General features: G+C 44.3%; 1 protein-coding gene across 8 annotated transcripts in view; it reads left to right on the forward strand.

The window, feature by feature from the left end:
* GRID1 (glutamate ionotropic receptor delta type subunit 1) overlaps positions 1-27,073 on the forward strand; it is an 890,310-nt gene that overhangs the window by 35,594 nt on the left and 827,643 nt on the right. For 4 of the 8 annotated variants that reach the window (XM_065551842.1, XM_065551845.1, XM_065551840.1 and 1 more), the window contains exons 1-2: positions 22,227-22,829; positions 25,480-25,635. In XM_065551842.1, the coding sequence (XP_065407914.1) occupies positions 22,751-22,829; positions 25,480-25,635 (235 nt within the window). In that variant the 5' untranslated portion in view covers positions 22,227-22,750. Of the gene's footprint in view, positions 1-10,830; positions 10,908-18,042; positions 18,220-22,224; positions 22,830-25,479; positions 25,636-27,073 lie in introns of those variants that run through there. The other 4 variants (XM_065551837.1, XM_065551839.1, XM_065551838.1 and 1 more) reach the window with 3 other exon arrangements.

Genomic DNA, 27,073 nt, shown 5'->3' on the forward strand with positions numbered 1-27,073 from the left:
CAAGTCCAGCCCCCTGTGTTGAGACAGCACCTAGTAAACTTAGACCAGGTCTGGCAGGTGTTTGTCCAACCTGTTTTTAAAAACTTCCAATGATGGGGATTCCACAACCACCCTTGAAAGCCTATTCCAGAACTTAACTACCCTTATAATTAGAAAGTTTTCCTCATATCTAACCTAAATCTCCCTTATTGCAGATTAAGTCCATTGCTTCTTGTCCTACCTTCAGTGGAGATGGAGAACAATTGACCACAGTCCTCTTTATAACATATTTGAAGACTCTTATTATGTCCTCCCTCAGTCGTCTTCTTTTCTCTAGACTAAACATGTCCAGTTGTTTTACCCTTTCCTCATAGGTCAGCTTTTCTAAACCTTGTATCATTTTTGTAGATATCCTCTAGACTCTTTCCAGTTTGTCCACATTTTTCCTTAAATGTGATGCCTAGAACTGGACAAAGTACTCCGGCTGAGGCCTCATCAGTGCTGAGTAGAACAGGACAGTTACTTCCATGTCTTAGATATGACACTTCTGTTAATACCCCTCTGAATGACATTAGCTTTTTTCACAACTGCATCACATTGTTGACTCTTATTCTATCTGAGATCCACTATAATGCCTAGATTATTTTCAGCAGTACTGGTTGTTTTGAATTTTAATCCTGTCCTCCAAAGTGCTTGCAACTCCCCTGTGGGACCCAACTGGATACACCTTCGTTTGACAGCAAACCATTGATAACTACTCTTTGAGTGTGGCCTTTCAGCCAATTGTGCATCCGCCTTGTAGTAATTTAGTCTAGACTGCATTTCCCTAGTTTGCTTATGAGAATGTCATATGGGGCTGTATCAAAATTTTTACTAAAATCAAAATCTATCATGTCTACTGCTTTTCCCCTACCCGCTAGGCTAGTAACCCTCTTAAATAAAGAAATTAGGTTGGTTTGGCATGATTTGTTCTTGACAAAACACGTTTAACTTAGGCAAAACCAAACAAACACACGAACACCCCTCCTCCCTGCTTAAATAGCAGAGGTAATAGCATGCCTTAATTTGACAAGGAATATGAGAGTAAACATAACAAATCTTATTAGCAAGGCTAAGTTGAATCATGGCTATATTCTTTCCAAAGAAGTGGAAACAGGATCTATTACTGTTTGTGTTTCCACTTAAGGCAGAGGATTTGTTGGTTAATTACAACACCTAAAACCAATCACCGTTCATTTAAATTAATTTGAACAAAATTTAAAGAATGGGCACATTGGTAAATTACAGGCAATGTCTTTCAATTTGCATCTTAGAATTAGTCATGCCTCCTGAAAGTGTTTTTTGTCCTGATTCCAACATCCCCCTCTTATGGTCACCTCTGTTGTATCACCTCTTTCTGTTGCTCTGTCAGATTTCACATGCTAAGTAAGGTTGGACCTCTTCAGTGCTTGGATGGGAGATGAAGATAAATTAAAGCAGTGACTTCAATGATTCAGAAAGTGGCATCCCAAGTCATTGTTCCATTATGGTTTTGTGGAGGGAAATGTTTTGCTGCAAGTGGTACCTTTTGGGATTAGAACTATAACCTAGCCACTAATTATCATAAAGATTCTATAGTACAAGAGTAGAAGTCTGTAAAATCAATTAACTCTGTGAGTTGGCTCAATCTGTGCAGCTTGGCAATTTAAAATTTAAAATAAAATGAGTGAGTTACAAACTCCAGATTTGGCTTACATTCATAAAAAGCTCTCTAAGGCTAGGTCTACACTACCCGCCTGAATCGGCGGGTAGAAATCGACCTCTCGGATCGATTTACGCGACAATCGATCCCCGAATCGACGCTCTTACTCCACCAGTGGAGGTGGGAGTAAGCGCCGTCGACAGAAAGCCGCAGAAGTCGATTTTGCCGCCGTCCTCACAGCGGGGTAAGTCGGCTGCGATACGTCGAATTCAGCTACGCTATTCAAGTAGCTGAATTTGCGTATCTTAAATCGACTCCCCCCTGTAGTGTAGATGTACCCTAAGTTTCAGGAGAACCCTTTCAATTTTCATAGAGTCCATGGAGGAATTTATGGTTTCATTAAACTCTTGTAGGTGTACCAGGATTTGACAGAAAAAGAGAGGAAACATATTGTTTTTTGAAGATTTAAATTTTTGGGTACATCCCAAGGATGTGAACTTAAATAGAAAATTATCAACCACTCCCTTCACATATCAAATAATTGTGCTGGCCAAATTCTAGTGTTTCCTGTGAACTGTATCCTCTAAATATGGGAAGTGTGTATCTGCTTTGTGGGCACCTATGCGAGGTGGTTCAATGTGGCTACTATTAGTGAGTCGTATGCTCTAGCATGAAGTATTTGTGTTCCTTCTTGTCTGTTTTCCTTAAACTGAATGAGTTCAGATTTAAAGTCCATGTTGCTCTTTTTGCGGGGGGGAGAAAGGTAAAGGTGAAATTATGTTCAGGAATTATCCTTCCACTTTTCACTGGTTACTGTTTTATTCACTTCCTGCCCTCAGCACTGGGGACAGTTGGGAACTATTAAACAGTGGCCAGACTTTACTCTAGAATAATATGGCTGAATCTCTACTAGGGGTGAAATGAATCCTGTACCTGTAATACTTTGGAACCTTTTTGGGATGGAAGGCATGATTATCTATATTCTCATAGCCCCTCAGTCATCAGGGCCTTCTTGTGCTACATGCTGTACAGACGAATAATAGACAGTCTCAGTGAGTTGACCATCTAGGTGTTGGACAGGATGTCAAATATGGTAGGGACTGGTTGAAAGGGGGAGGTAACAATAAAATGAAGAGACTTTAACAGAAAACAGAAGTCACAATTCTATACCACTAAGTAACTGGCAAAGGAAAATGATCCAGGACAATGCATTAGAGGGACATCTCTTTCCAGAGTTGATGCTTTCCCTGAGGACGGCTGAGCACCTGCAACTCCTGTTGAAATTGATGATCAGAATCAGACCCCCAGTGAGAGAAATAACCCACTCCAGTTTTATGATGATACGAATACACTGTGACATAGTGGGGGAAAAAAGAATTGTTCACAATTCATTACTGCATTAAAAGAACAGTTTATGTTCGCGGGAAACTAAGCTGTGAAAATGGGGACTTTCTGATAAGATTATTAAATACAGAAGTCAATGACAATCACACTTATTAGTTTTGATACTCTGTAGCATTCACCTTCATTATCATCTCCTTGTTTTAATAGCTAATATTTGAGAACAGGATAGTCATATGTCATCAAGGTATTCACAAATTATACTCAATAGAATTAGCACTTAGAGCAGATGGGTCTTGCTCATAAGGTATTTATACTTTAAGAAATACAATTTTTTTTTCTTCCTGTTGTTCTTTTTGGTAAGGACTTAAGATACCAATGGGAATTGTCACCATTTTGCCTGTGGCAGTTTTACATCTGATATGTGAGCTTTTCTCAAGAGACCCATTCTCTTTCAGAGATCAAAGAACAAATCCACTTCTATCACATTTGTGGGTCATTGAAATATATCATTTCATGTCTGTTGTGCTTAGGAAGTGTCCTGTATATTTGAATAGCTGATCAAAATCAATTATGTGCAAAAGGTAAATTGCTTTTAAATAGATTAGATTCAGAAGATACACTATACGGTACATCTATCTTCTATCTAATATGCCTCTTGATGTTTAATGACTCCCGTATTCCTAACCAAAGAATGCTTTAATATTACATGTTGTAGCATTCTTGGTGCTGAATTGCAGCTCCTGAACGGTCAGAAATCCTATACATTGAAAAGAAACCAACAGATTGCATTTTATAAATCCCACACTTCATTGTCCTACAAATAGAGATTATCAAGTGCATAATGAACACACTGTAGGAATAATATTCTTTGACTGCTAGTTACATCTATTAATCATAAGTAGGCAAGTAATACCTTTTTTCCCCTCTTACTGGTAATTCTGTTTGTAACATACACAGTATTATTACAGAACTGTGTTCCTTTGTGACTTCACATCTAAGTTGGACACCAAGAATGCAAATAGCACCTACATTTTTGCCTTCTGATGATTATGTTCCTATAATGTATGGATACTGGAATTATGATTATATTGTTTCTCACTATGATTTGACATGAAGGATGAATTTCAAGCAGCTGGAAAGCCATGCTTTCTTTTTCTAGAAAGGAGGGTGGTAACTGGCAATCAAGTTTAACATAGGTCTTGGTTGAAATGCAGTGAAAGAGATTGCTTTTAAAATAATAATGCCAGGTAGATAGAGATTGCTTATGGATGGTGTAACCACCAGCTGTGCAGTAGAAATGTCAAAGGATTGATATGGGAATACTTGGAATATAGAAATACCAATCTAAAAGGGTGTTAAGATATAAAATGTGTACATATTATGTTGTAGCTTTAGGAGAATTATCTTATATTCTGTCATTATCAGGTACTTTGGTATAAAGCTACTCTACCTTCCTTCACTATATTTAACTATATTAAAATTATTTATAGTTTCTAGTAAGGTGAGAGTAACATGCTTTTTTAGTCAGGTAAGATGTAATTGACTAAGCCATCCTGTTAAAAGGCAATAGAATGGCAGGTCAAAAGTGTGCTTGTGAGCATAGAAGTGAGGTAAAAATGGTTCCTCCTCTCCCTTCACTCAGTACATCGCCTTCCTCTGCATTCAGAGTACTGTCTGCTTACATCAGGCTCTGTGCAGGCTACATGTAAATACTTCAGGTTTGCGCACTCAGCAATTCTTGTTGATTCCTTGGCAAGGAATCATCCCCCAAAATAAGCAGATAACCTGAGACCCACACAGAGCTTTTTGGGAACTCAAGGGTTGAATTGTTGCTACTGGATGAGGTGGTACTTATTTTGAAAGCTGCCATCCTGTACTCCAGAAATATATATTGTGATAGACCCAGGCCAGTTGGGAACAGCAGAGTAGTCGAAGGCAGATCTACTGGCCAGTGGATAAGCAGTTTTCCGTTCCCTGACTGACCAGAGCAGGGGCTGCTCCAGGCTAATGAGAACACCTGACTCCAATTAACCTGCTAAGAGTCAGGTGAGGCTGTTAAGCACCTGACTCTAATTAAGGCCCCTCTGATGCTATAAAAGGGCTCACTCCAGTCAGGCCAAAGAGAGCCAGAGGAGAGGAAGTGCGGCTGAAGGGCTGGGTAATGAAGACACCCTGAAACCACTGGAAAGGGAGCCCTAAGGTAAGAGTGAAGAAAGCAGGGGAGCTGTGGGGATGTGGCCCAGGGAAATGTAGCAACTCTGGCAGTGAAAGGTTGGCTGCCAACAGCTGCTGCCATTAGGGTCCCTGGGCCGGAACCCGGAGTAGAGGGCGGGCCCGGGTTCCCCCCAACCCGCCACAACAGAAACACCTCCTGGGAAGAGAGGACAGGTCCCTGTCAGAACAGGAGACTCAACTGTTCTTGAATAAGCCTGTAGGGACAACAGAGACTGTGGGAGTTCTCTCACCAACCTCCTTGCTGGCTTATGATGAAAAGGGTTCAGTAGACTGTAACCCTGGCCCTAGAGAGAGAAGGGCTACGTGGAGGGTTGCAGTGAGCCTCTGAGGCTAGCATAAACCGCCTGGAAGCGTGGGACCCACGGGGACAAGGTTGGAGCTCTGCCACAATATACAATAACATTTAACTTTAAGCCTATATTATTTAAGAGACACAAGGAGACCCTTCAGATTGTGAACCTAATGCAAAGCAGTGCAGTGATGTCTGCCTCAGTCTGCAGATAGCTTGAAACCAATCCCGGTGCACAGGGACGGCTCTATGTTTTTTTGCTGCCCCAAGCACGGCAGGCAGGTGGCTTTTGGCGGCATGCCTGCGGGCGGTCCGCTGGTCACGCGGATTCAGTGGCATGCCTGCGGCAGGTCCGCCGGTGCCGCGCCATCGGCGTCCCCGCTACCAAATTGCCACCGAAGCCGGGGGACCGGCGGACCTCCCACAGGTATGCCGTCGAAAGCCGCCTGCCTGCCGCCTTCACAGCAATTGGCAGGCTGCCCCCCGCAGCTTCCCGCCCCAGGCATGCACTAGCTGCGTTGGTGCCTGGAGCCGCCCCTGCCGGTGCATGACCTAACATATGCATTCTGAAATGCTGTTCTACAAGATGTGGCCATGGGGATGCAGGAGGAACGGCGTTCAAGCAATTGACCCTGTTCAGAGCAGAGACTTTAGATAAAGGGTGTAATCCCAAAGGCTATTCAGTTTCAGATGTGTCAAGACATATCAAATACATGGCCTGAATCAAGTCAATCAGTGGCTTTCCATTGGTTAGGTCAGGTCCCTAGCACCCATAATTAATCTTCTGACTCTTTTTTTATATTGGGAGTAAGTGGAGAGTTTAAAAAAAAGCCAAATCATAATCAGCATTATTAGAATATAGCTGTAAACTGACTCTGAGTACAGTGTGAACACAGTATTGTACGCTTCTGTTTTCTGTGAGAGATGAGCAAACTGCCTCATTTGTATCAATGGGGTGTTAACGCTGAAGCTTAATGACAATTTAATTGCTAGCTATTTCACTGCTAGACAAAGCACCTGATGGATGATCATATTATGAGGCTCTGCACAGACTACCAGGAGTGGCATATTGAGTGGATAGAGGGGAACTTATGGGTGGAATCTTTGAGAATTCCACTTCTACTTTCCTTCCCAGCTGAGCCCCTGCTGGCAGCCTCTGGAGTATGTCTCTCCTCTGGGAGCTATGCAGCCAGGGGCTTTCTCAGATTGTTTGGGTCCTCTGGAAGCCAACACTGGGTAGGGATTCCACATTATAGATGGGAAGGAGGTTCAGCATTAACTTAACCACACAAGTCCAATAGTGTTGGTGGAAGAAGGGAAACAATGCCCAGCCATGGATTCTGACTATACATTTTCCCAAAGAGGTGTCCACGGGGAGGAGGAGGAATGAGCCCACAAAAGCAACACTGTTTTCAGCCTATACCCCTGCTTGGATCTGCTGGGGTCTTTTTAAACCTCTGTCTGTGGAGACGATAATCAAGCTCCAAAGGAAGGGTTGTCCTTTAAGCTTCTGTTGTCTTTATGGAGCAAACATGACTATTGGACAGGAAGCTGAATTCCATTCTGTCTTATGCATCATCAAAAGAATTGTTAGTATGGTTCCAGTTGTAGTGTCAAATTCTGTCACCAGTTACACCAGTGCAGCCCCACTGGAGCCATCCAAATCTTATTACTGATGACGCAGGAGAGAGCGCGCACAACTTGAATTTCAGCTAGCAGGGTGAGTTTGTCTGGGGGTAGTTTTTTAAAAAAAGGGAGGTTTTACTTGCAAATTTGATAATATAGCTTTATGTTACAATTGGGTGAAAACAAAACTGGAAAGGCATTTGGATGCTAAATCTACTGAGCCAAAATAATTCTTGACTTTTAGATAAGTCAAATGGACTTACATGGGGGATGAATGTATTTCATATGTATCTATTGGTGTAAGGGATCTTCTTTTCCTCCCTAAGTGATAACTTGTTTGCTGTATGTTAGGGAAAATCGTTGTTCCAGTGGTATACCCATTGCACCTATAGAATAATGCTTGTAAATATTATGAATCTTTTTAAATAATAAAGATAATTTTAAAATAAACTATAGAAATCATATGGTTTACCCATGATGGCAGATAACTAAAGCTTTGTCTCCTGCACTTCCAAATCTGAAATCTACATTTATAAATATTTAAGTTTACATATTCTGAGGTCTGAATGCCAAAGCCCAGTAAAATGTGATGGAGACTATCAATAAAAAAACTTTTACAATGAAGGCAAGAGGAGAAGCCATGGATTTTTTTCCAGTATCTCTGGCTGCCAGATATCACGGAAGGAGAAGCAGATGCATACACTCATCTTGACCTCAAGGCAGGAAACATGGCCATTTTGTTATAAGAAATGAGAAGCAATCACTGCACCACTATTAGGCAAATTTCCAGGATCAACTCAAGCTGGAGACATTTAATAGAAGAATTGCTCTAGTGCAGACCTGAGTGAGTGATTTAGAGGGCCAGGATGCAGCATCCTTGCTGAAGACTGAGGATCAAAAAATATGTTAGCTAACAAAGATGTGGAAAATCAAAGCAGATGCTTGAGTCTTCAAGGTTAAATGGTAGCTTTTGAAGGACTCAATGCATTTGAAGGACTGGTCAGCAGTGTATTACAGAGAGACCTTAGCTCTTTAGTCTGCATTCAGTTGGGTACATGCTTGCGAGGTTTGACAAAAAAGAGAGAAGACCCTACAATCAGAATGAAAGGCCTCAGATTTTGAGACAAGAAAGGAGTAGCTAGAACAATGGGCAGCCTGGACTATAATGGAAAGTGACTCTTCTTTTCTCATATCATGGTACAGATGGAATTCTCCTCAGCTCACTACAGAGATAATCTACTAAAATGAGAAATCATTGCCATGATTTGGTATCTCATTTGGGACCAAACTGACATTGGTACACCATAACTTTTGTAAGATGACCTCCAATCATCAAGAAAAAGGACTGTTGGATCATTCTTTTAACATATTGCCAGACTTAGTTAATGTACCACTTAATTGTGCTCCAACTTTGGGTATGATGGGATGGAAAAACAAATGTAGAGGGGGAAAAATGTGCTGATGTGAAGGACCTGGCACTGGGAAAACAACGGAGTGTGTTGACTGGGTTATAGAGGCTCTGTTTATGAGCTGTTGGAATGGACCAGGAAGCATGGTTTTGCAGAGACGTGTATTGTGAGCTACACAATGGAATAAAGGATTTCTGATATGCTATGAGGAAAATATTAGGGACTTGCTTGATAGCTGGCTGTAACACATGACTAGGCAAGGGGTTATTTTGACACATATCACGGGGTGGTGGCTGGTAGTTAGCTTGCACTATATAAAGCTTTCATGCTTTCAGAAGAAAACACCTGCTTGGTCAGTTTGGCAATGACAAGATTAAGTGAGGAATTGCTTTCCAGCATCTGGTGGTGCTGAGATGGGAATCAGACTTGTTTACAGTTCTCACAGGGTGCAGGACTTGGGATGGTCAATGCACTAGAATGGGGATTCCCCCAGGAAATGACATGCTAGCACAGGCCTAATTTGATCTTAGTCTTGTATCGTTATGTTATGTAATGTATGTATGTCGTTATGTAAGGTTCAATCAGCCCTGTAGGCTGTGTCCAATACTCAAGCGGGTGCAGAACTACACTGCTACTGTAAGCTCCAAGATGGACTGTGCCTAAAGCAGGTTCAGTGTCTCCAAGAGGCCTCTGATGTTCAGGGGAATCATGCCCACTCTTATTTACAGTGCGCTGCACCCTATGCTCCTTGCTGTGGCCATCCAGCTGAGCTGGCCTGTGTAATAGCTGTGGTGGGGACAGGGCCAGCTCTGGCTTTTTTGCTGCCCGAGGCAAAAAGCCTCTCACCCGCCCCTGGCGGGGAGCGCAGCAGGGGAGGGCGCCGAGCCTGGCTGCGGGCCTGCTCTCCCTGACCGGCCGGAGCGCGGGGGGGAGGGCGGTGAGCCCGCTACAGCTCCGCTCTCCCCGGCGGCCAGAGCACCGGGAGGAAGGTGGAGAGTCCGGCCGGGGCCCCGCTCTCCCAGCCCGGCCAGAGCGCCGCGGGAGGGCAGCGAGCCCAGTCGCAGCCCCGCTCTCGGGCCGGAGCGCCACGCCACCCCCCTCCAGTTTCCGCCCCAAGCACATGCTTGGTGCCTGGAGCTGGCCCTGGGTGGGGATATGACTACAGCCTTGCTTGTCTCTTTGGGCTGATCAGCATTTATCTGGAGGAACAGCCTGTGAGCTCAGGTGAGAGAGAGAGAGAGAGAGAGGGGTCTGCAATTGTGGCTGGCCAGTGTGTAAAAGGTTAAGGGTAGGGAATGTTCCTTGCTTCCCAGCTCAGGGATCAGCCACAATCTGGCCCAAAGAATGAAGGGCTGACTCCAGACAGAGCCCTGGGAACTTCAGGAATTGGTATAATATTCAATCTGCATATTCCTAAAAAGTCAGTGTCTGTTTTTTAATGACTTTGTCGCACAAACATATGTCACTGGTTTGTTTCTTTGGGCTCTGACCTTGGGTGAGCTGCTCCTTTGAAGGGAGCCTGCATCAGCTATATGTGAGTGTGCCCAGTCCTAAGTGGTGAAGTTGAAATTCTGAGAATGCAAATCAGTTTTGGAATGTAAAACAGAAATGGTTTATAAGGGGTAAGTCCATTAGAAGTGTAAGTGATTAATAAGAATCCTCACTTAGAGGTAGCACTCCAAACAGGGCTTGAAACGGAATCTAAATTTATTGTAACATATTACCATAAAGGTCGCTGTGTACTTGAGGTATTCATGTTCTTGGTGCTTATAGCTTATAAGTTTTGAGAATGAAAATAGTTGTGTGACAGGAAAAGTAGAGACTGATTTTTTGATGCACTAAATTAAGATGCATAGGGTTCAGGGGAAGGTGAAGGGAATCATGCTGAGTAAAGTAAATATAGGGCCCAATTCTCCCTCCCTGTATGCAGGGGAGCAAAAATGGTCAAAGGTACAGAGGAGCAGCTCACAAAAGCCATTTGCTCCTCAGCTCAGTCAGGTGTCTGTGGAAAGGGTGGGCACAAGGCAGGGTTGGGAACTTGAAGTAGGTTTCAATCCCACAGCTGCATAAGCAGAATTCTATTTGGAGTTGATGCTATCAGGAATGACATTAGTTTCTACTCCATGTCTGCACACTCTTGAAGAGGGGAGTACCACAAGAGTAACTTAATGGCACATGGCTTTAAAGGAGGACCCGATGTCAGAGAAAAGCTCGGCATTGCTATAGAACTATCCTTTCCATTGACTTAAAGCTTCCTTTCCCCACAGACTTTGAAGGTTGCATGAAAAGCTGCTAACGCCTACATAGGAGTAAACTAGGAAATTTCCATCAACGTGGAAGCCAGGTGAGTACACTATAGCTAAAGCACAAGCCACAGGGAATCACCAGGGGGCTGAAAGTAAAGGAAGGAATTAAAATTTTTTTGGAATGGAGGAAGCATGACATTTAATGAGGCTGGTCAAATAAGGGGAACTTTATTATGATGGCAATAAAGCTGAGGGACCCTAGAATAACTAACTGTTGTAATGGTTTTATAGTTTAAAATACAGTATTTAGAGATCAGTTTGAAAATTTGCTTTTTTATTTTTTTGTCTCTAATGTAGTTAATGGGAGCTGTGCCTTTAAGAACAGGTTAGGTTTTGCAAGAGTCAGGGCAATACGTGATAGATCTTTCTTGTGCTTCCAGAAAGTGGAAGACCTGCTTGCATATGCTCTAAAAGGTCAGAACTCAATTTAATAAACTTACCTCATAACAAAACAAGCCTGTTTCCTGAGGGTGTAACACCTAGCATCCAAGAGCTTAGTAAAGCAAAAGAAAGTGGTTTCTATAATGAAAGAAAGAAGAGCATACTGCCTGCAACCATTTCTCCTCCCCAAGAACTTGTCAACTTCTAAATTAGCGATGAGAGTGAATTTAACATGTTTGTATCAGAAAGTGACAATTGGCCTTCTAGACTAAACATTGGCACACTGTAATGTACATGGCTAGTAAATGTGGAATATGGGAGTACCTGCTCTCCCTTTCGCAGCCTGCCCTGACGTTGGCATTTTCAGTGAGGTTTACCCTAGGCACCCTGGGGTCACAAATACTATGGTTAAAGCCCCACAGCCTCCCATTGAGGTGGGCAAGTACTATCTCCATTTACAGACTGGGTAAATGAAGCAATTCAGTGACTTGTGCCAGTCAGTGTAGGCACGCTGCCTATTGCATTGACTTGTCAAACTCTGCTCCAGAGTTAAGGTTTATGAACCACATGGTTTTTATTTTAAAGGTTTACACAGTGAGTCCCAGAGCCTTGAAGTACAACCTGTTTTCGATTATAGTGTATTTTACCTCCTGTTCCATTTCCACCCATCCTGTTACCCCAGGTTCACTTAAGTTTTGCTGGGCCTCTGAGTCGGCTTACCTCGGGCCTCTTATACCTTCTCTCCAAGAGTAGGTGGATTTGACTATGTTGTTTGTGGAGTAGTACCTCTAGCTCCACTTCCAGATGCTACCCAAAATACAGTAAATAGGAGGTGAATGGGCATCAGTCCCCAAGGGACGTGTAATCAAGAATTCTCAGGCACAGCACACCACAGCTGGATAAACCCTACAAACAATAAGTCTGAATAGTCTTTTGAATTTTTAAATGGACTTGCTTCTTCAGGGGTGTGTGTGAGCATGTGTTCACTATGGATATTCTAAGGCAATGGTATCCAATCAGGGGCCTGTGTAGAGACAGATGGTCATATGGTGCAGTTCTCCTCTTGTGTCTACTTGCTAAGCTGTAGTAAGACAACTGAAAAGTCATTTAAATACTTTTACATTTCCATGTTAAAGGATGAGGTTATATGATCACGAATGGGAAAGGAGAGGTTCTGCATGGTTGTGAATGGATGGGGAAACAATGTCCTAAGATGTGGTCCGAATTATGAAAAACATGTGAATGCTTGAATGAGTTCACAGCAGGAGTGTCTGTGGAAACAGCTAATTTTAAGTGAGTAGCGTAGTATATGTGTGGAAAAGCAATTTGGAATAAGTGAATTTATCAGCACTGCAAACCAGACTAGGAATTTTGCTCTTCCAATCAGGGAGCAGAAACATTCTGTGTGATCGAAGTCACCTCTCAAAACTAGCAAGACAGTCTGAATATTAAATACTCGCACCCACAGTAAGTACTCACAAATGAGTGCAGTCCAAGAACTATTTGTTCGAAATTATTAAAATAATTTCAACAGCAAGTAATCTGAGAAAATTGTGAGAAAAAGAGGCTAAATTTATGTATTATTGTCTACTAATTATTGGCCCAGCTCTCTGCCACCTCCAGGCCTAGCTTCCCTCCAGCCTTGGGACACTTCACTCTGTGAGGCAGTTAAAGGTCCTTTGTGTTCTAGTTTGTCCTTGAATTAGGATCCAAACACAAGATTCATGCAACAGCCTATCCCGTTAGTCAAAGTGAAACAATGACTGAGGTGGGAATAGAGGTCTGGAGCCTGGCTTCCCTGCTATATCAGCTAAAGATTACACTTCCCTTTAAGGAAACTCCATTTTCCAATCTTGTATTTAATAAATATTATGAAAGTTTAGCATATGGTTCAGCTTGATATTTTTTTTCTTGGAGACAGAAGTACAATAACCCAAGTCTTTTCTAAAATACGTTTTGGAGTCAGGAATACAATATGAGTCAAGCTGATGTTTCTATTCTCAAACCTTCACTTCATCTGTTTTTGGAACCAATGGCATGAATGCTGAACTTGATGAAGGGCAGTCTTATACAGAAGAAAACAAAAATCTTCGGGGGTATATTCTTATCTCACTCCACATGGTGACTGCCATTAATGTTAGTAGAATTACATGTGGACCTGGAAAGGCAAATATCCTGTTTGTACAACGTCTGCAAAGTAGGTGCTGCAAAAACTTACTAACAGAGAAGACTACACAATATGGCACTACCAGTCCAAAGAGAGACCTTGTCAGATTGAAGAATTGGTCCATTGTAGTAGTCAGTAAAGACAATATATTTTGATTTGATGGTAGGAAAGGATCAGATTTTCCTGAAGTGGAGGTAAAACTACTTTACCCTTCTGTATGCTTTGGAGGTAAAACTATTTTACCCTTCTGAATGCTTGTGAAGCTTTCAAAGGACTTTGTGTTACCACCACCACTGTGTGGTAGTATATCCAGTTTATAAGTGTGCAAACTGAGTAGCAAGGTTGGGACTTGCCTATGGTCCCAGGATAAATCAGTGTAAATCAGAATGAATGAATGAATAAATAAACCAAAATAAATGCAGGAGCACTACTAGTGGCCTGCTGTTTGCCTTTAGACAGCACAGCCACCCCATAATTTAGATCAATCTTAAAGTAATAACTGTTTTTAAAAATAAACGCACAGAAACGGATTTGAACACTATGATTTTTAAGGTGGATGGTGTCCCTTCTATAGGAGGAAAATATTTGTGATGAAGTGTCTATATGAAATATTGTAAGTGTCAAAAATAACATGTTCTCCCTTAAGTAGAAACAACGGTTCCATGTGAAGTTGGTTGATATAAATTAGAGCTCAGAGAACAAACATTTTTGGGGTTTTTTTGGTTTAGTGTCATTTTGTTAGTGTGTTTTGTCCATAAAAAATTAAATCTACCAAATTTTCAAAACATCAATTTGATACAAACTGAAAGGTTTGTTTTAAAAAATGTCAAAAGGAAATGTTTGACTTTTCCTCATTTTCTTTTGGCCAAAACCATTGACCAAATCAACACATATTTGCAAATAGTTTTGGTCAACCCCAAACTGCATGTTTTTGTGGGGAATAAGCTATTAGTTTGAAAATATCCTCCTTTCTCTAATTTAAACCTCTGCCTGTTCTGGAGTTATGAATATGCAATAAAGAATGACTTCTCTCTTTGTTTGCCCCATCTGTTTGGACTCCAGGCAGGGCCGGCACTTCCATTTAGGTGACCTAGGCGGTTGCCTAGGGCACCAGGATTGGGGGGGCGGCATTTTGCCGCCCTCGGTGGCAATTCGGCGTTGGGGGGTCCTTCCGCGCTCTGGGTCTTCGGCGGCAATTCTGCGGCGGGTCCTTCACTAGATCCGGGACCCGCCGCCGAAGTGCCCCGAAGACCGGGAGCGCGGAAGGACCCCTGCCTAGGGCGCCAAAAACCCTGGCGCTGCTCCTGACTCCAGGGGCTGTGGGTACTCTGCACATCTGGTAATCAGGCTGCTCATTTAGGGTGTAATGCAAAACCCATTGAAAGTAGTGAGATTCTGTCTATTAACTTGAAAGGGATTCGGATCAAGTTCTTCAGCACTTAAATATGGAGTTAGTTACCTAACTTGAGGCATCTATGTTGTTGTTTTTTTTAAAAGAGGTTTAAACACTTTTAAATACTAGATGGTGTGATTATGACAGATGAAAGCAGAGATTTCAGCACTTTTAAATGTTTGTGAGTGATAGTTCCGCTTGATAAAATTCTGAATATCCTGGGGAGGGGGAAACAGAGGAATTTATATATATTTTTTCCTTTTCAAAAACTTGAATGCAATGGGATTAATTCAGAAAACATTTTAATATAAAAATAAAATATTTTCATTTTTTAGTTTTTGATCCTCATGTATATCTCTGGATTAAAAATGGCAACTGTACCCTTCTCCCACCACACTCTTCCCACATCCCCTACCCCCATAACAGTTCAAAACCCAGGCATTCAAAAATAGATATATGCAGTAGAACATTGATTTTTAAGGATTTTCCAATCAGAGACCAGAAACATGCCATGTAGGTTCTCTGTCCAAATAAAACAATAAAAATCAATATGCTGAAGTGAAGGCAGAAGTTCTATCCAGTAATATTAATGTGCCTAAGGAAATGACAGATGATTCTTTGGCTGCCTGTCCACATGCAAAACAACGATAACCCGACTATGCTAATACATGGCTGGCCTTTAACCTTTTGGACAGATCAACACGCAGTGCCATTAATGGTATTATATGAGCAAAAAAGACAGCAATATCAGGGTTGTAATTTATGACCTGGCAGGCATCAGTCTGCAGATAAGGGCTATACTTGCTGTAGCTCTGCATAAAACATACTATCAATTTTAATGATTTAATGACAATTAAATAAAGGCTATCAAATGTATTCTGTAGAAAGCTTTGCAAAACACCATATAGACATTTATAGGAAACAGTTGTGAATAACCACGCTCCTTTTCAGTTTCTTCTGAATCTAAGTGTTTCTAAAACACAAATGCCTAGATGGAGATTAAATATACCACATAAAGCCATATTCTTCCATGGACTAAATTAAGCATCTATTTATGCTCCTAGAAAAATGTGGGAGGCTGGAAAAGCCTGCATGAGAGGGCCTGTTGTAAAGAAGTCTGCTTCAAAAACATAAATTTAGTTGGGAATTGGTCCTGCTTTGAGCAGGGGGTTGGACCAGATGACCTCCTGAGGTCCCTTCCAACCCTGATATTCTATGATAAATAAATAAAATAAACAGGGCATCAAATGGCACAGCTTAAGGTGAGGGGGAACAAAAAATACTTCCGAGCATGATGCAACAAATATTGAACTGATGGAATTAACCAAACATAACATGAATTAAATCAAATACATGCTAAAGGCAAGTATGCATTCTGTTGAATCAAACCCGTTAGAAATCTGGAAATAAGGTAGGCAAACTGCTATCATGTTAAAAGACATCATCTCGAGCAGCATAGCGTCTGGTTAACAAACTTTCATTTTGTTAGTAGACACATAACAAATTTAATCAAGAACATCAAGCATTCTATGAAAAATCTGATTCAGAAGCCCCTCCTCACAGAGAAAATCCAGTCCATTATTTCTCCTGCAAGATTTATCTTGCTATGCTAACAACCCTGGAAAAAGAAAAGTGGGGTTCACCAAAATAAAGGAACCTGCAATAAAGCAATTTAAAATCAGGGTAATCAGCAAAGGAGGAGGTGGAGCTAAAAAAATTCCAGGAATCCTGTCCATCAAACTTAAGTCTATATAATGGGATTGGGGTTTCTGCAGTACTGTCCCTACCTAGGAATAAAGCTTTTACTGGAAAACCCAATAAAATTCTAATTTGCAAAGTAATTAAAAGCCTGCTTTCTGTTTGCAAAAATAAATTAAAATTCAGTAAACAGAATAATCTTGATTTATTTTTTTTTAATTCGCACACACCAAGGAGGATTTATACTTCCTAGAACAAGCAGCTAATACAGTGGGATACTTGCTTCACATTATAGGAAACTCAAGAGGAGCTAGTAGTAGCAATTCCGATCTCTTTTGATGGGGCAGAGTGGGATAAAAAATATAAACTTTTTATGGGTCAGATCCTGAGGACCCAGTCACAGCTCCGAAGCCTAGCCGTGGTCTGTGCCTCCATTGTGGGAGGCAAATTCCAAAGGACAGCCACCCCTGCTAACTCCCACTCCCCCCAATAGTTTTGGGGCTACTCTACAGCTGATCTGCCCTTTTCCTTGAGCTAGAATTCCTGACTCTGCCCCCTTCCATATGTTGGAATGGAATTGCCAGGGCATGTCATTGGGGAAGATGATGCCCCGCTAGTCGCCCCAGCTAAGTGAGAGCTAAACAGTCAATGAAGGGACTGAGCAGCCCCACCCCACCTCTGCCCAGTATCTGCACCAGAGCTGGCAAATGCTCTATTGGCTAGAAGCACCCCTGATGGCAACTGGGGAAGTGCATGAATTTCCCTGAACAATAGAGTTGAGTGTGTGGGTGAATGGAAGAATGAGCAAATTGGTAAATAAGGTCAAGTGTATGTGGCGGAATTGGTGGGGTGCAGGAATCAGAGGTAACTTGTGGGTGGGAAGACAGCAGTGGGAGTTAGGATGATAAGCGCTAGATTGGGTGGAGGCAGGGGAAGGGTGAGAAAAAGTGAGGACTGGGACAGAGCTGTGAAGGAACAAGAGAGGGATAAATAGTGTATTCTCCCACCCCTGCCCTTTATTTTAAAGTATTGGGGAGTAGCTGTGTTAGTCTGTATCTACAAAAACAAGGAGGAGTCTGGTGGAACCTTAAAGACTAACAGATTTATTTGGGCATAAGCTTTCGTGGGTAAAAACCTCGCTTCTTTGGATGCATAGAGTGAAAGTTACAGATGCAGGCATTATATACTGACACGTGGAGAGCAGGGAGTTACTTCGCAAGTGGAGAACCATTTTATTTTAAAAGTGTTGCAGTTATTCATTCTGCAAAGGGGAGGGTAGTGGGAGAGGGAAGAGTTGGTGCATCTCTCTCCCCTTCCCCCCACTTCCCAATCAAATTCCATAATTTCCCCCCAAACACCCCATATTGGACAGCATCCCCGTTTTCACTTGGGAAAATTTGGTTTAGCCACAAGGGGAGGATGGAAGGTAGGGGGAGGAGGAAGAAAAGGTGGAAGCTGCAGCCACCCCATTTACTTTTAGGTGTTAGCTGCCATTTTAGCAAGGCCCTGTTGCAGATCTCTCTTTCATCAACAGCTTTGTGCACACTGTGGAGCATTTTCATCACGCTGACATTGGTAGCCCCCCCCCATGGTATGGGCACCTTGTGCAGTTGCAGCTTTGGCAGCACTATTGGAACTAGCTGTAGAGTCCAGTGATGGCATTTGCTGTGGCAGGAGAGAGAAAGTTCTGAATTCTAGACCTCTGCAACTGGTAAGCCTTTCAGTTCACCTTTCTGAGACGTTCAAGAATTCTAATTCAATGAATTTTGCAGAGCTTCATTCAAACTGTGCTTGTAAAATAGTCTAGCCCATCAGCATAGATTTCATTTCACATTCATTCTGACAACAGAACTATATACAGCAATATCTTATGATGGGTGAGCTTAAAATCACCAAGGTGGTTTGCAGAGGCAGGTGAACTTTATAATGGCACTCAGCACCACCTCTGTTGCCAAAGTATTGAACTTTGAATAGTGTAGTAGCTACATTACCTATTTCTAATGATACGCTAATCTTCCACTGACACAGAAAATCCAGTGTTGTCCCTTATGTAATATGCAATGGCTCAGCCCCTACACAGTGATGATGGAATATTATGGTGAGTCATAATATTCTTACTATGCAAAATGCCTGCAAATGGATTAGCTTTTTAGTATGTAGTGCTGTGTCTGAACTATGTATAGCCATAGCAAAATGTGAGAGCTCTTCTGATTAGATGATGAATGGCGGAACTGAAATGACCTTCTATTTATATGGGGCCTAAAGAATTCAAATTCTGATGTACATAATTCTAATCTTATTTTGTTTCCCTTTGTAAAGAGCATTTTGAAAGCAAAGCCATCCAAACAGAAATTAAATACAAGCAGTGGGTCAATAATCGTAAGTGTTTGACTTAAAGCAAGAAAAAAAATCCAACATTAAGGTGTTGATCTTACAAGTCCTCCAAGTGCAGAATTCCTATTAAATCAATCGTGCTCCTGCACATGATGGGCTAGCAGGATTGCACCAAACATTGATGCTTCTCCTCTTTCATGGGTAGCTTTGGGAAGACTGAATGAGTCTACATACAGACCCCAAGCCTGCATTGAGCTCTATGTGTGTAAACCCCTGCACCCATGCAGAGCCCTATTGACCACAAGTGATGTGGCTGCAGGTTCGGCCTCTTCTTATTTCCCTCTGCCCTCTCCTTGTAGGCTGACCAATTTTCAAAGGGAAGACTGGGGAACTGAAATCCAGGTGCTGCTTTGGGGCCACAATTAGCAGTCTGAGCACAATTTCAGTTTGAGTTCTGGTCTCCTTTATTAGCTGAGGTTGTACATTTTCTTAAAATGTAAAGCTGTTTTTATGTTCGTGATAATGGGATGACTTTCTTTTAGGCATTATTTGTCTTTCACATTGTCAGTTAGCAGAGACAAAAGTATATTCATATTGGCAACTCTTCAGTTGGCCTATTTTTGTATAGTTTGAGCTCCCTTCTTTTCTTTCCCTACTCTTCCCTGTTGGGAATCAATCGTTTATGTGGATGAAGTAGCTTGCACTTCAATTTCCCTTCTAATTTATTTGGCTGGTGGATTCTTTGTTAGTTTTAGTTGAAAAGTTATGCATTACTGTTTTATTATTTACTTATTGCAGTAGTCCCTAGAGAACCCAGCTGAGGTTAGGGACCCACTGTAGTAGTACTGTGCAAACACACAATAGGAGACAAACTTGCTCCAAAGAGCTTGAAGTCTAAATGAATGGTGTTTGGATGCCTTTATAAATAGATAGGATGACATTTGTAATTCTACAGGGCCTTCTGTCTGAGGATCCCACGGCACTTTACAAACTTGAGTGAACTACCTCCCCCACAATGCTATGTTGTTAACCCCATTTTCCAGATAGAGGGACTAAGGCAAAGAGGTTATATGATGGAATAAATTTCTTCCCATAAATCCCATATGCATACTACAGTATGACTGCAGAGAATATGGGTGTTTAATTTCACAGGTAACCAGAAGAATAGCTCTGTGCCCTTCTTCACAGCATCAGTCAGTAAGTGCATATTGATTTGAAACAAATGTAAATTAGAATTAATTTTTACTTGCTAAAGTAGTCAGATAAGGAAAGTTTCTATTGATCTTTGTCTTAGAAGCCAATTATCTGGCTTAAATGTTTTTATTCCATGGATTACTGAGTATGGTATTTAATCGTTTCGCACTGATCAGTGGGAAACTGCATGTGTAAAACCAAAACACTGTAAATTAGAATAGTTAGAATGTGATTATTCTAAAAAGTGTATCTTGTTTCATTTACCCCCTGCCTCTTCCTGATCAAAAGCTGTGACTATAACAAACTCAATAGCAAGCTGGCACAGACCAATGAACAGGGATCCTCCCTGGCACCATTTTAATTTCATCTTCCTTTTCCTTTTCCTTTACTCTACTCAATCCATTTGTGTTTCCTCCCTCACCCACGACTGGAAAGCTTACCTGTTTTAACTACCCCTTAGTGTCAAGCGTTTTTGTGGTACTACGCTCTGCATGAAGAATGCTCTCTGCACTACAGAAGCAATCTCTCTAGTTAGTCCGAAGTAACTGGAGAAATGAACACTAAATAAACAAGGTGATGGTTATAAAATGTATGCTCCATTGATCTGAAATTACTAGTGCAAGAGAGGACAGGGGAAATGGACCACTGGAATATTATGTAGAAAAGCCCCTAATTTAGGTAGTCTGTAGACGGATTCCTTGATAGCAAACAAGCAGAGGCCAGATCCTGCTCCCATTGAAGTGGGTGAGAGTTTTGTCATTGACTTCAGTGGGAGCAGGATCTGACTTTAACGCTTTACTCCTAGTCTCTGCACTTGCAGGATGACTGACCTCCAGTCATCTTTGTCCCGCCTCATAATGTCCAAACACTGCCATTACATGTATCTATTGCTAAAGCAGTCCCGGCTTCAGCCCCAGAGCGATTTAATCATCTTGGTAACATCCTGCTCTCAACTCATTTTCCTGGCAGTAGTTTTAATTACGTTTCAGGCTCCTGAATGAATTTGTTTTCCCGGGATCCTTGTCATATTTAAACTCTTAGCACGTTTGGATGCCTGCAATCACTGATGCATTTGTTTTAGGGGATGAATTAGTCTTCTGAGCATGTCCAATTTATGAATTAGATTTCATTGAAAGCTTAAACTGAGAGAGAGAGAGGACAGCTTTGTGGTACCACTTTCCTAGTGTGCAGGAAAATATCACGTTTTCAGTTAGATCGTCAACGGAAAATAAGATCCTGGTCTTGAGATTGGAACAGGAACCCTGGAATGTCATACCCTCCTCAGCAGCATCTTTATTACACCAACCACGCGCGTTCCTGTTCCTTTTTACTTTGCAACACGATACAATTTTGTCACTTAAGTTTAAAAACCAGGAACCAAGTAATAAGATTTTCTAAATCTGCGGCTTCCATTCACCCTTGCCTTTTCCCCAGAGCTGTTTATTTTTATACTAATGACGCCATTGATTGATGAATAAATCCTCCTCCCCCCGTGGGGTGAGGCAGAACTCCCAATTTTTAATGCAACCGATTACTCCAGCTTCAAACTTTTAGCCAGCGCTTCCCTAGCCAGAGGGCTGGTGGGGGCAAACGCCGAAACCAAATAAAGCAGCCGGGCTGCGATTCAGAGGCTAAGTTTCCAGACTGGCCAGGAAAAGGCCGGTAAGATTTCCAGGTAGTTCAAGGAATTAAACTCCCTCAGTCCCTCTATAGAGGCGGGCTCCCAAATCTTCGTTAACGGTGCTCTGAACTTCGGTCCCCTCCACAGTGATGCCGGGAAGAGGGGGACACAGAGTCATGGGGGAAGGCTAGAGCCAGCATCCTCTGACCTCTTCAGCACCGGGAAAGCTGGATTGAATGGAGGCACATGAGTGGATAGCGTCTGCTGGGAGTAAAGCAAGCCTGGGCAGCTGGTGGATACGTGCATCTCCATAAAATCTGCACTAGCCTGTGGGGGAAAGCTGTTCCCCGCAAGTGATGCTGGAGCGCTTTCCTCCAGCAACCGGGGAGCTAGGATCCCCCCCTTTATGTTAGAGCGTCTCTTCGTACCCCTCTGCCGCTCAGACTGTAGTCAGATTCACTGATCCGGCATAGATCTTTCTCTCCTATCTCAAACTCCCCTTCCTGTTGAAAGCCTCCTACCCCCCCACCCCCCGCTCTGTCGCCACAGACCTTTTCTCCTATCCTATGTAATCCGAGCTCTTCTCTCCCCATCTCCTCGTGCCACCCCCTCCAGCCCCCGTTTTTGGCTAGGCTCCTGGGTGGAACTGGGCTCCACTGTTTCCCTCCTCTACGCTCCTCTCTCCATCTCCCCGTGTGTTTCGCCCAGACTATATTGAGTGGTGAGTCTCTGCAATCACGTGGTCTGTGGAGGGGGGGGGCGGTCCTCCGCAGTTTGCTGTGTGCTGGGGCTCAGACACACACGGAGTGGTGAAGAGCTGCTGCTGAAGTCTCTGCCCTGCTGCTGCTGCTTCCTCGCAGACACCTAGGATCTATCCATCTGCATATATTTTTAGCCCCAGCCTTTTTCTTGCTGTCGTTCCCCTGCTTTCCCGTTCTCTCCATCGTCTCAATCTTGGAAAATCCTTGGGATTTCGGGGTCTGGGATTTTCTGATATTTTTTTTTAATCTGGGTACCTTTCCCCCCCTCTTCTTTTCCCCCGTCTCTGTCTCTCCATCAAACCCGGGCTGATGTGCTCCGCGAGAGGCTGGAAATGGAAGTGGTGATGCTCTGGCTTTTCCCCTGGATATTTCAGTGCGTTTCAGTACGGGCGGACTCCATCATCCACATTGGTAAGAAGGGGGGACGAGGGGGGAGAAAGCAACAAATACAAGAAAGGGATGGTGTCTCCTTAAAACCCCATCATGTCACGGGCAGAGGGCGAGGAAGCCCCATTAACTCCCCCAAGAGGGGGGCACAAAAGCCACCCGAATCCTCTGAATTGCAAAGTTAGCAGCGAGATGAGGAAGCGACGGTGGGGTCCCTTTTGGTTGCAAGGATGCTGCGAGCACGTTAGCACTGAATCGCGGCAGGGGTTTCTCTGGAGACAGGACGCAGGTTTGCTGCTGCCGTTTCTCCGGTTGTAGTAAATGCTGGGCTCAGACCTGTTTGCGTGCGAGGTTTTCTCTCTTCCCCCGCCACCCCTAGTAAACAAGGCAAGATAGATTAGGAACCATCCCGTAGGGGAAACTTTCCAAAAATCCCTCCACCCCCAGCGTCCCCTTCCCCAATCATAGCAGATGCCACTATAACGGGAATGCAGGAGGGACAAGTTGGCTGGGAAAGGGTTAGGAGACGCAGTAGATGCGCAGTAGCAGTGTGTGTGTGTGTGTGTGTGTGTGTGTGCGCGCAACTGTTGTGGTTTGAATAAGGGCTCATTAAAACCTTTGGGCTGCAGGCTTGAAGTCTCCAGCGAGGAGAAACCTGGCTCGGCAGTGGGGGGAGATGGGAGAAGGAGAGGCTGGGGGATTCATGCAGGACGGGTAACTTTTGTGGCTTCTAGGAGAAGGGTAGAGGAATGTCCAGGGAAAGTCTGGCCGGCAAAAGGCAAAGGCTCTGCAGTCACCTTTTGGCGGGTGTCGAAAGCTACCGGCAGGAATTAAGATGGTGGTGGGGGAAAGGGAGGGACAAAATCCTCCACAAATCCCCCGGGCTTCTGGCAGATGAGAGGGGAGGAGATGGAGAGTGGCGGGGAAATGAAGAGCAGTGATTCCCATCCGCCTTTAGAGGAGGAGGAGGAGGAGGAAAATCCTCAGGGAGGAGAGAGAGAAGCCATGGAGCAAGAGAGGCTGGGTGGGAGTTTAGTCCGGAGCTAGAGAGCGCGTGCCTGTGCCCTGATGAACATGAAATGTAACAAGTTTGCCCCCTCCAGGCGCCACGCGTGAGGGGGCGGGGGTGAGCATGTGGGTAAATGTCTGAGGGTGGGGACCGATTTTGAACCAGCTGACGTGGTGGCGGCGGGGAGAACTAGGATGCTCAAACACCAGCCCTGTAAAACAAGCAGGAGGCTGAGGGCCAGGGCCAGAGCCCACAGCATTGCGGATCTAGCCGAGAAAAGAGACCGAGTCAACTTTGCCCGCTGTGCGAGGAAAGCCCTGAGCTACCCGTGAATTCCGAGGGGGGAGGGCGGCGGGGAAGCCCTGGTTGCGTCTCATCCTCTCAGGCGCTGGACACACTTACAGGATTCCAGCTGCACCAGGAGCACGGTGTTCACCTTGGATGCAAACTCGAGATTTCTGACTTTTTTTCGCGATTTGCTGAAGAGGAGGAAAGCGCGCCCCGTTTCTCATCAGTGGAGCTGGAGAGAGAGGAGTCCAGAGACACAGCAGGTGGTGGAGGCCAGACGTCCATAAAGCCTCTGTCTCTTTGCCCTTTGCCTGCCAATGGACAAGGTGAAGGCCAGCTATAGATTCGTGGCTTGTATACCTGCCCACACTTCAGCCTTAGTGTTATTTTAGCACCTCTTCCAGAAATAAGATTGAAGGAGAAGAGCCTCCTGAACTTGGATTTGTGAATTTACACCCGAATCTTTGTAAGGCTTCAGGACACAGAGCTGGTGTGAATAAGCAATATTGTGTCAGGGAGGGAAGTGACTTTTTTTTAATGCTTCAACCTAAAAAATCCTTGATCTGCATAACAAGATAGTAAACCTAATGTGCACACACACGCTCCCGTAGTCAGAGTATATTATGTAACACAGCTCGCCAGATGTTTTCATGTTAACTGCATAAACACGGCCCTGAAATTAGAAGCTTTCAGGTTAGTGAACACACAGGCGGACTCTAAATCAGTGTGTGTTTGTGTATGCAGCAGAGATTCAAAACCCCAAACAATGACAAACTAGGTGAACAGCAGAAAAAACCCAGAGCAAAAGTTGGTTGTGTTTCTAACCCCCACCCCTTCAATTACATTCAAACTCACAAAGCAATTTTTTTTCTAGAGGTTTTGGTTAAAAACCAGTAAGTGACGGTTCGTGAAGCACACATAACCTATTGGGCAAGAACAGGCTTCATGATGCAAGTCTAGTTGTGCTGCACCTATCCATTGCAGTCAACTCATGAGGAATGGGCCCTTGAAGACTGTGTGTGTGTGTGATTTAATGCGCTGAACAATAAATGCCTGTGTACGATCACCGATAAATCGGTGCAAGGAAGCACCGGGAGCAAGGAAGCTGTTTTCTGTTAACTTGTTTTGAAATTCTCCCATGGAGCCGAGCTTAACAACGTTCTCAGTGCCACACTGAACTGGCCGTGTTAAAACACTCTGCACTCCCGGGGAGAGAGGTAGCTGATTTATATAGATGTTTATACATGAAACTTTAGGCACGGGGAAATAAACAAGAATAGTTATGGAGCCTCCTCATCTCTCCCCATCTCCCCATTAACTCCCCCACCCCTCAGTCCTCCTGGAAAAGATCAAATTCTGATGTGATCATGCCAACAGGTGCCATTTTTGAAGGAAATGCTGCCAAGGACGACGAAGTCTTCAAGCAGGCGGTGTCCGATCTGAACCTCAATGACGACATTTTACAGAGCGAGAAAATCACGTACTCCATCAAGCTCATAGAAGCCAACAACCCCTTCCATGCGGTGCAGGAAGGTAAGCGCCGCGGGACGGGGCTCGGCTGGGACCGGCTGCGAGGGCTTCGCAGAGCCCCGGCTGCTGGGCGCGGGGAGACTGTAGTTCTGCTTCGCGCGTCTGTTGCAGGTGTTTGTCACGGCCGGTATGCCCGGGCTGACTCGCCTTCCCGCCCGTGGGCGTTATCTTCCCCTCTAATAATACACGGAAAGGGGGTTATGTTGTCTCCAAAGAGCAGTTTTACTGTCAAGCTTGACAGGGCTGCTGGAGCCCTGTGCGCTGGGTGCGCGATCGGGGTGCAGGCGGGCACGTGCCGGCTGTTCTCTTCCGAAGACGCGAGCAGCTCTGCTGGGGCTGGAAACTTTCCGGCGGCCGAAGGTTGGCGCTGTTTCCCAAGGAAAGAGCCCAGAGCAGGAAGCTGCCTCGGCGCTGTGGTGCCTGCTCGCGGAGAGCTGTCATTCGTGTGAAACGCCTTCCCAAGCAGCAGCCGCTCGTAGTGCGTGTGAGCGGCCAGGCAGGCAGGCAGGACAGCGCACGTGTGTCCGGGCACAGAACACGAGGATCTGGCCTGTTGCCCCGTGTCTCCCCGGGCAGGTCCGGGCAGCGGCGCCTGGTCTCTTGCCGCAGGGCCAGAGCAGTGGCGGGTTTCAGGCGCTGTGGGGTGCGCTGGGGGAGAGCCGGGAAGGAAGGCAGCTCAGGCGCTGCACAGAGGCGATCTCTCTCAGCCTGGCAATCTGCGCTCCGAGGAAGGGCGATCCGGCTGAGGAGCCCTTCCCTGGGGAAGGGCGAATGTGAGCACGGGGCTTGGAGTTGCAACAGGTGCCAGAGCGAAGGGCACCTGAAAGCCCCGCTCACTGGCAGATGCTTCGGATGTTATTTATTGGGGGGCGGGAACATCGAGGGGTCAAACTACCCTCCCATAATTCTGCGATGTAAAGGCAATTCAGTGAGATACAGGGAAATCTAAGACACTGATGAGAGAATGATCGGAAGTGGAGCCTGCAAGTGTATAAGGGAACAATTCCTTTCTACGGGAATAAAAGAGTAGTTACAATGCGATGCCCCTGAATGATTCAGAGTGAGTGTGGGTTGGGTTAGTTTTGCCATTCTCGTTTCGTTTGTCTCCTGACTTGAACTCCCCATGTCCGCAGAGAGGCGCAGAGTAGGGGTGCTTGTGCGTGCGTGAGGTCTAGTAACTCCAAAGATTGCTTCAAAGAATGTGAATGGCGAGACACAGTCTGAGCAGTATTGGTAAGAAACCAAAACACATTATTGGTGCCCAAACGTTTAGGCTGCCTCTAGCCCCCTTCTGCTATCTCTAAGGTCAGCTTGACAGGGCTGCTGGAGCCCTGTGCGCTGGGTGCGCGATCGGGGTGCAGGCGGGCACGTCAGTCTCCCTAACTTGTTGCTGGGAGAGAGAGAAAGAGAGAGCTGAAAATGGAAGGAAATATTAAACATC

The sequence above is a fragment of the Chrysemys picta genome, chromosome 7 (assembly GCF_011386835.1).
Source record: "Chrysemys picta bellii isolate R12L10 chromosome 7, ASM1138683v2, whole genome shotgun sequence".
Classification (NCBI taxonomy): domain Eukaryota; kingdom Metazoa; phylum Chordata; order Testudines; family Emydidae; genus Chrysemys; species Chrysemys picta.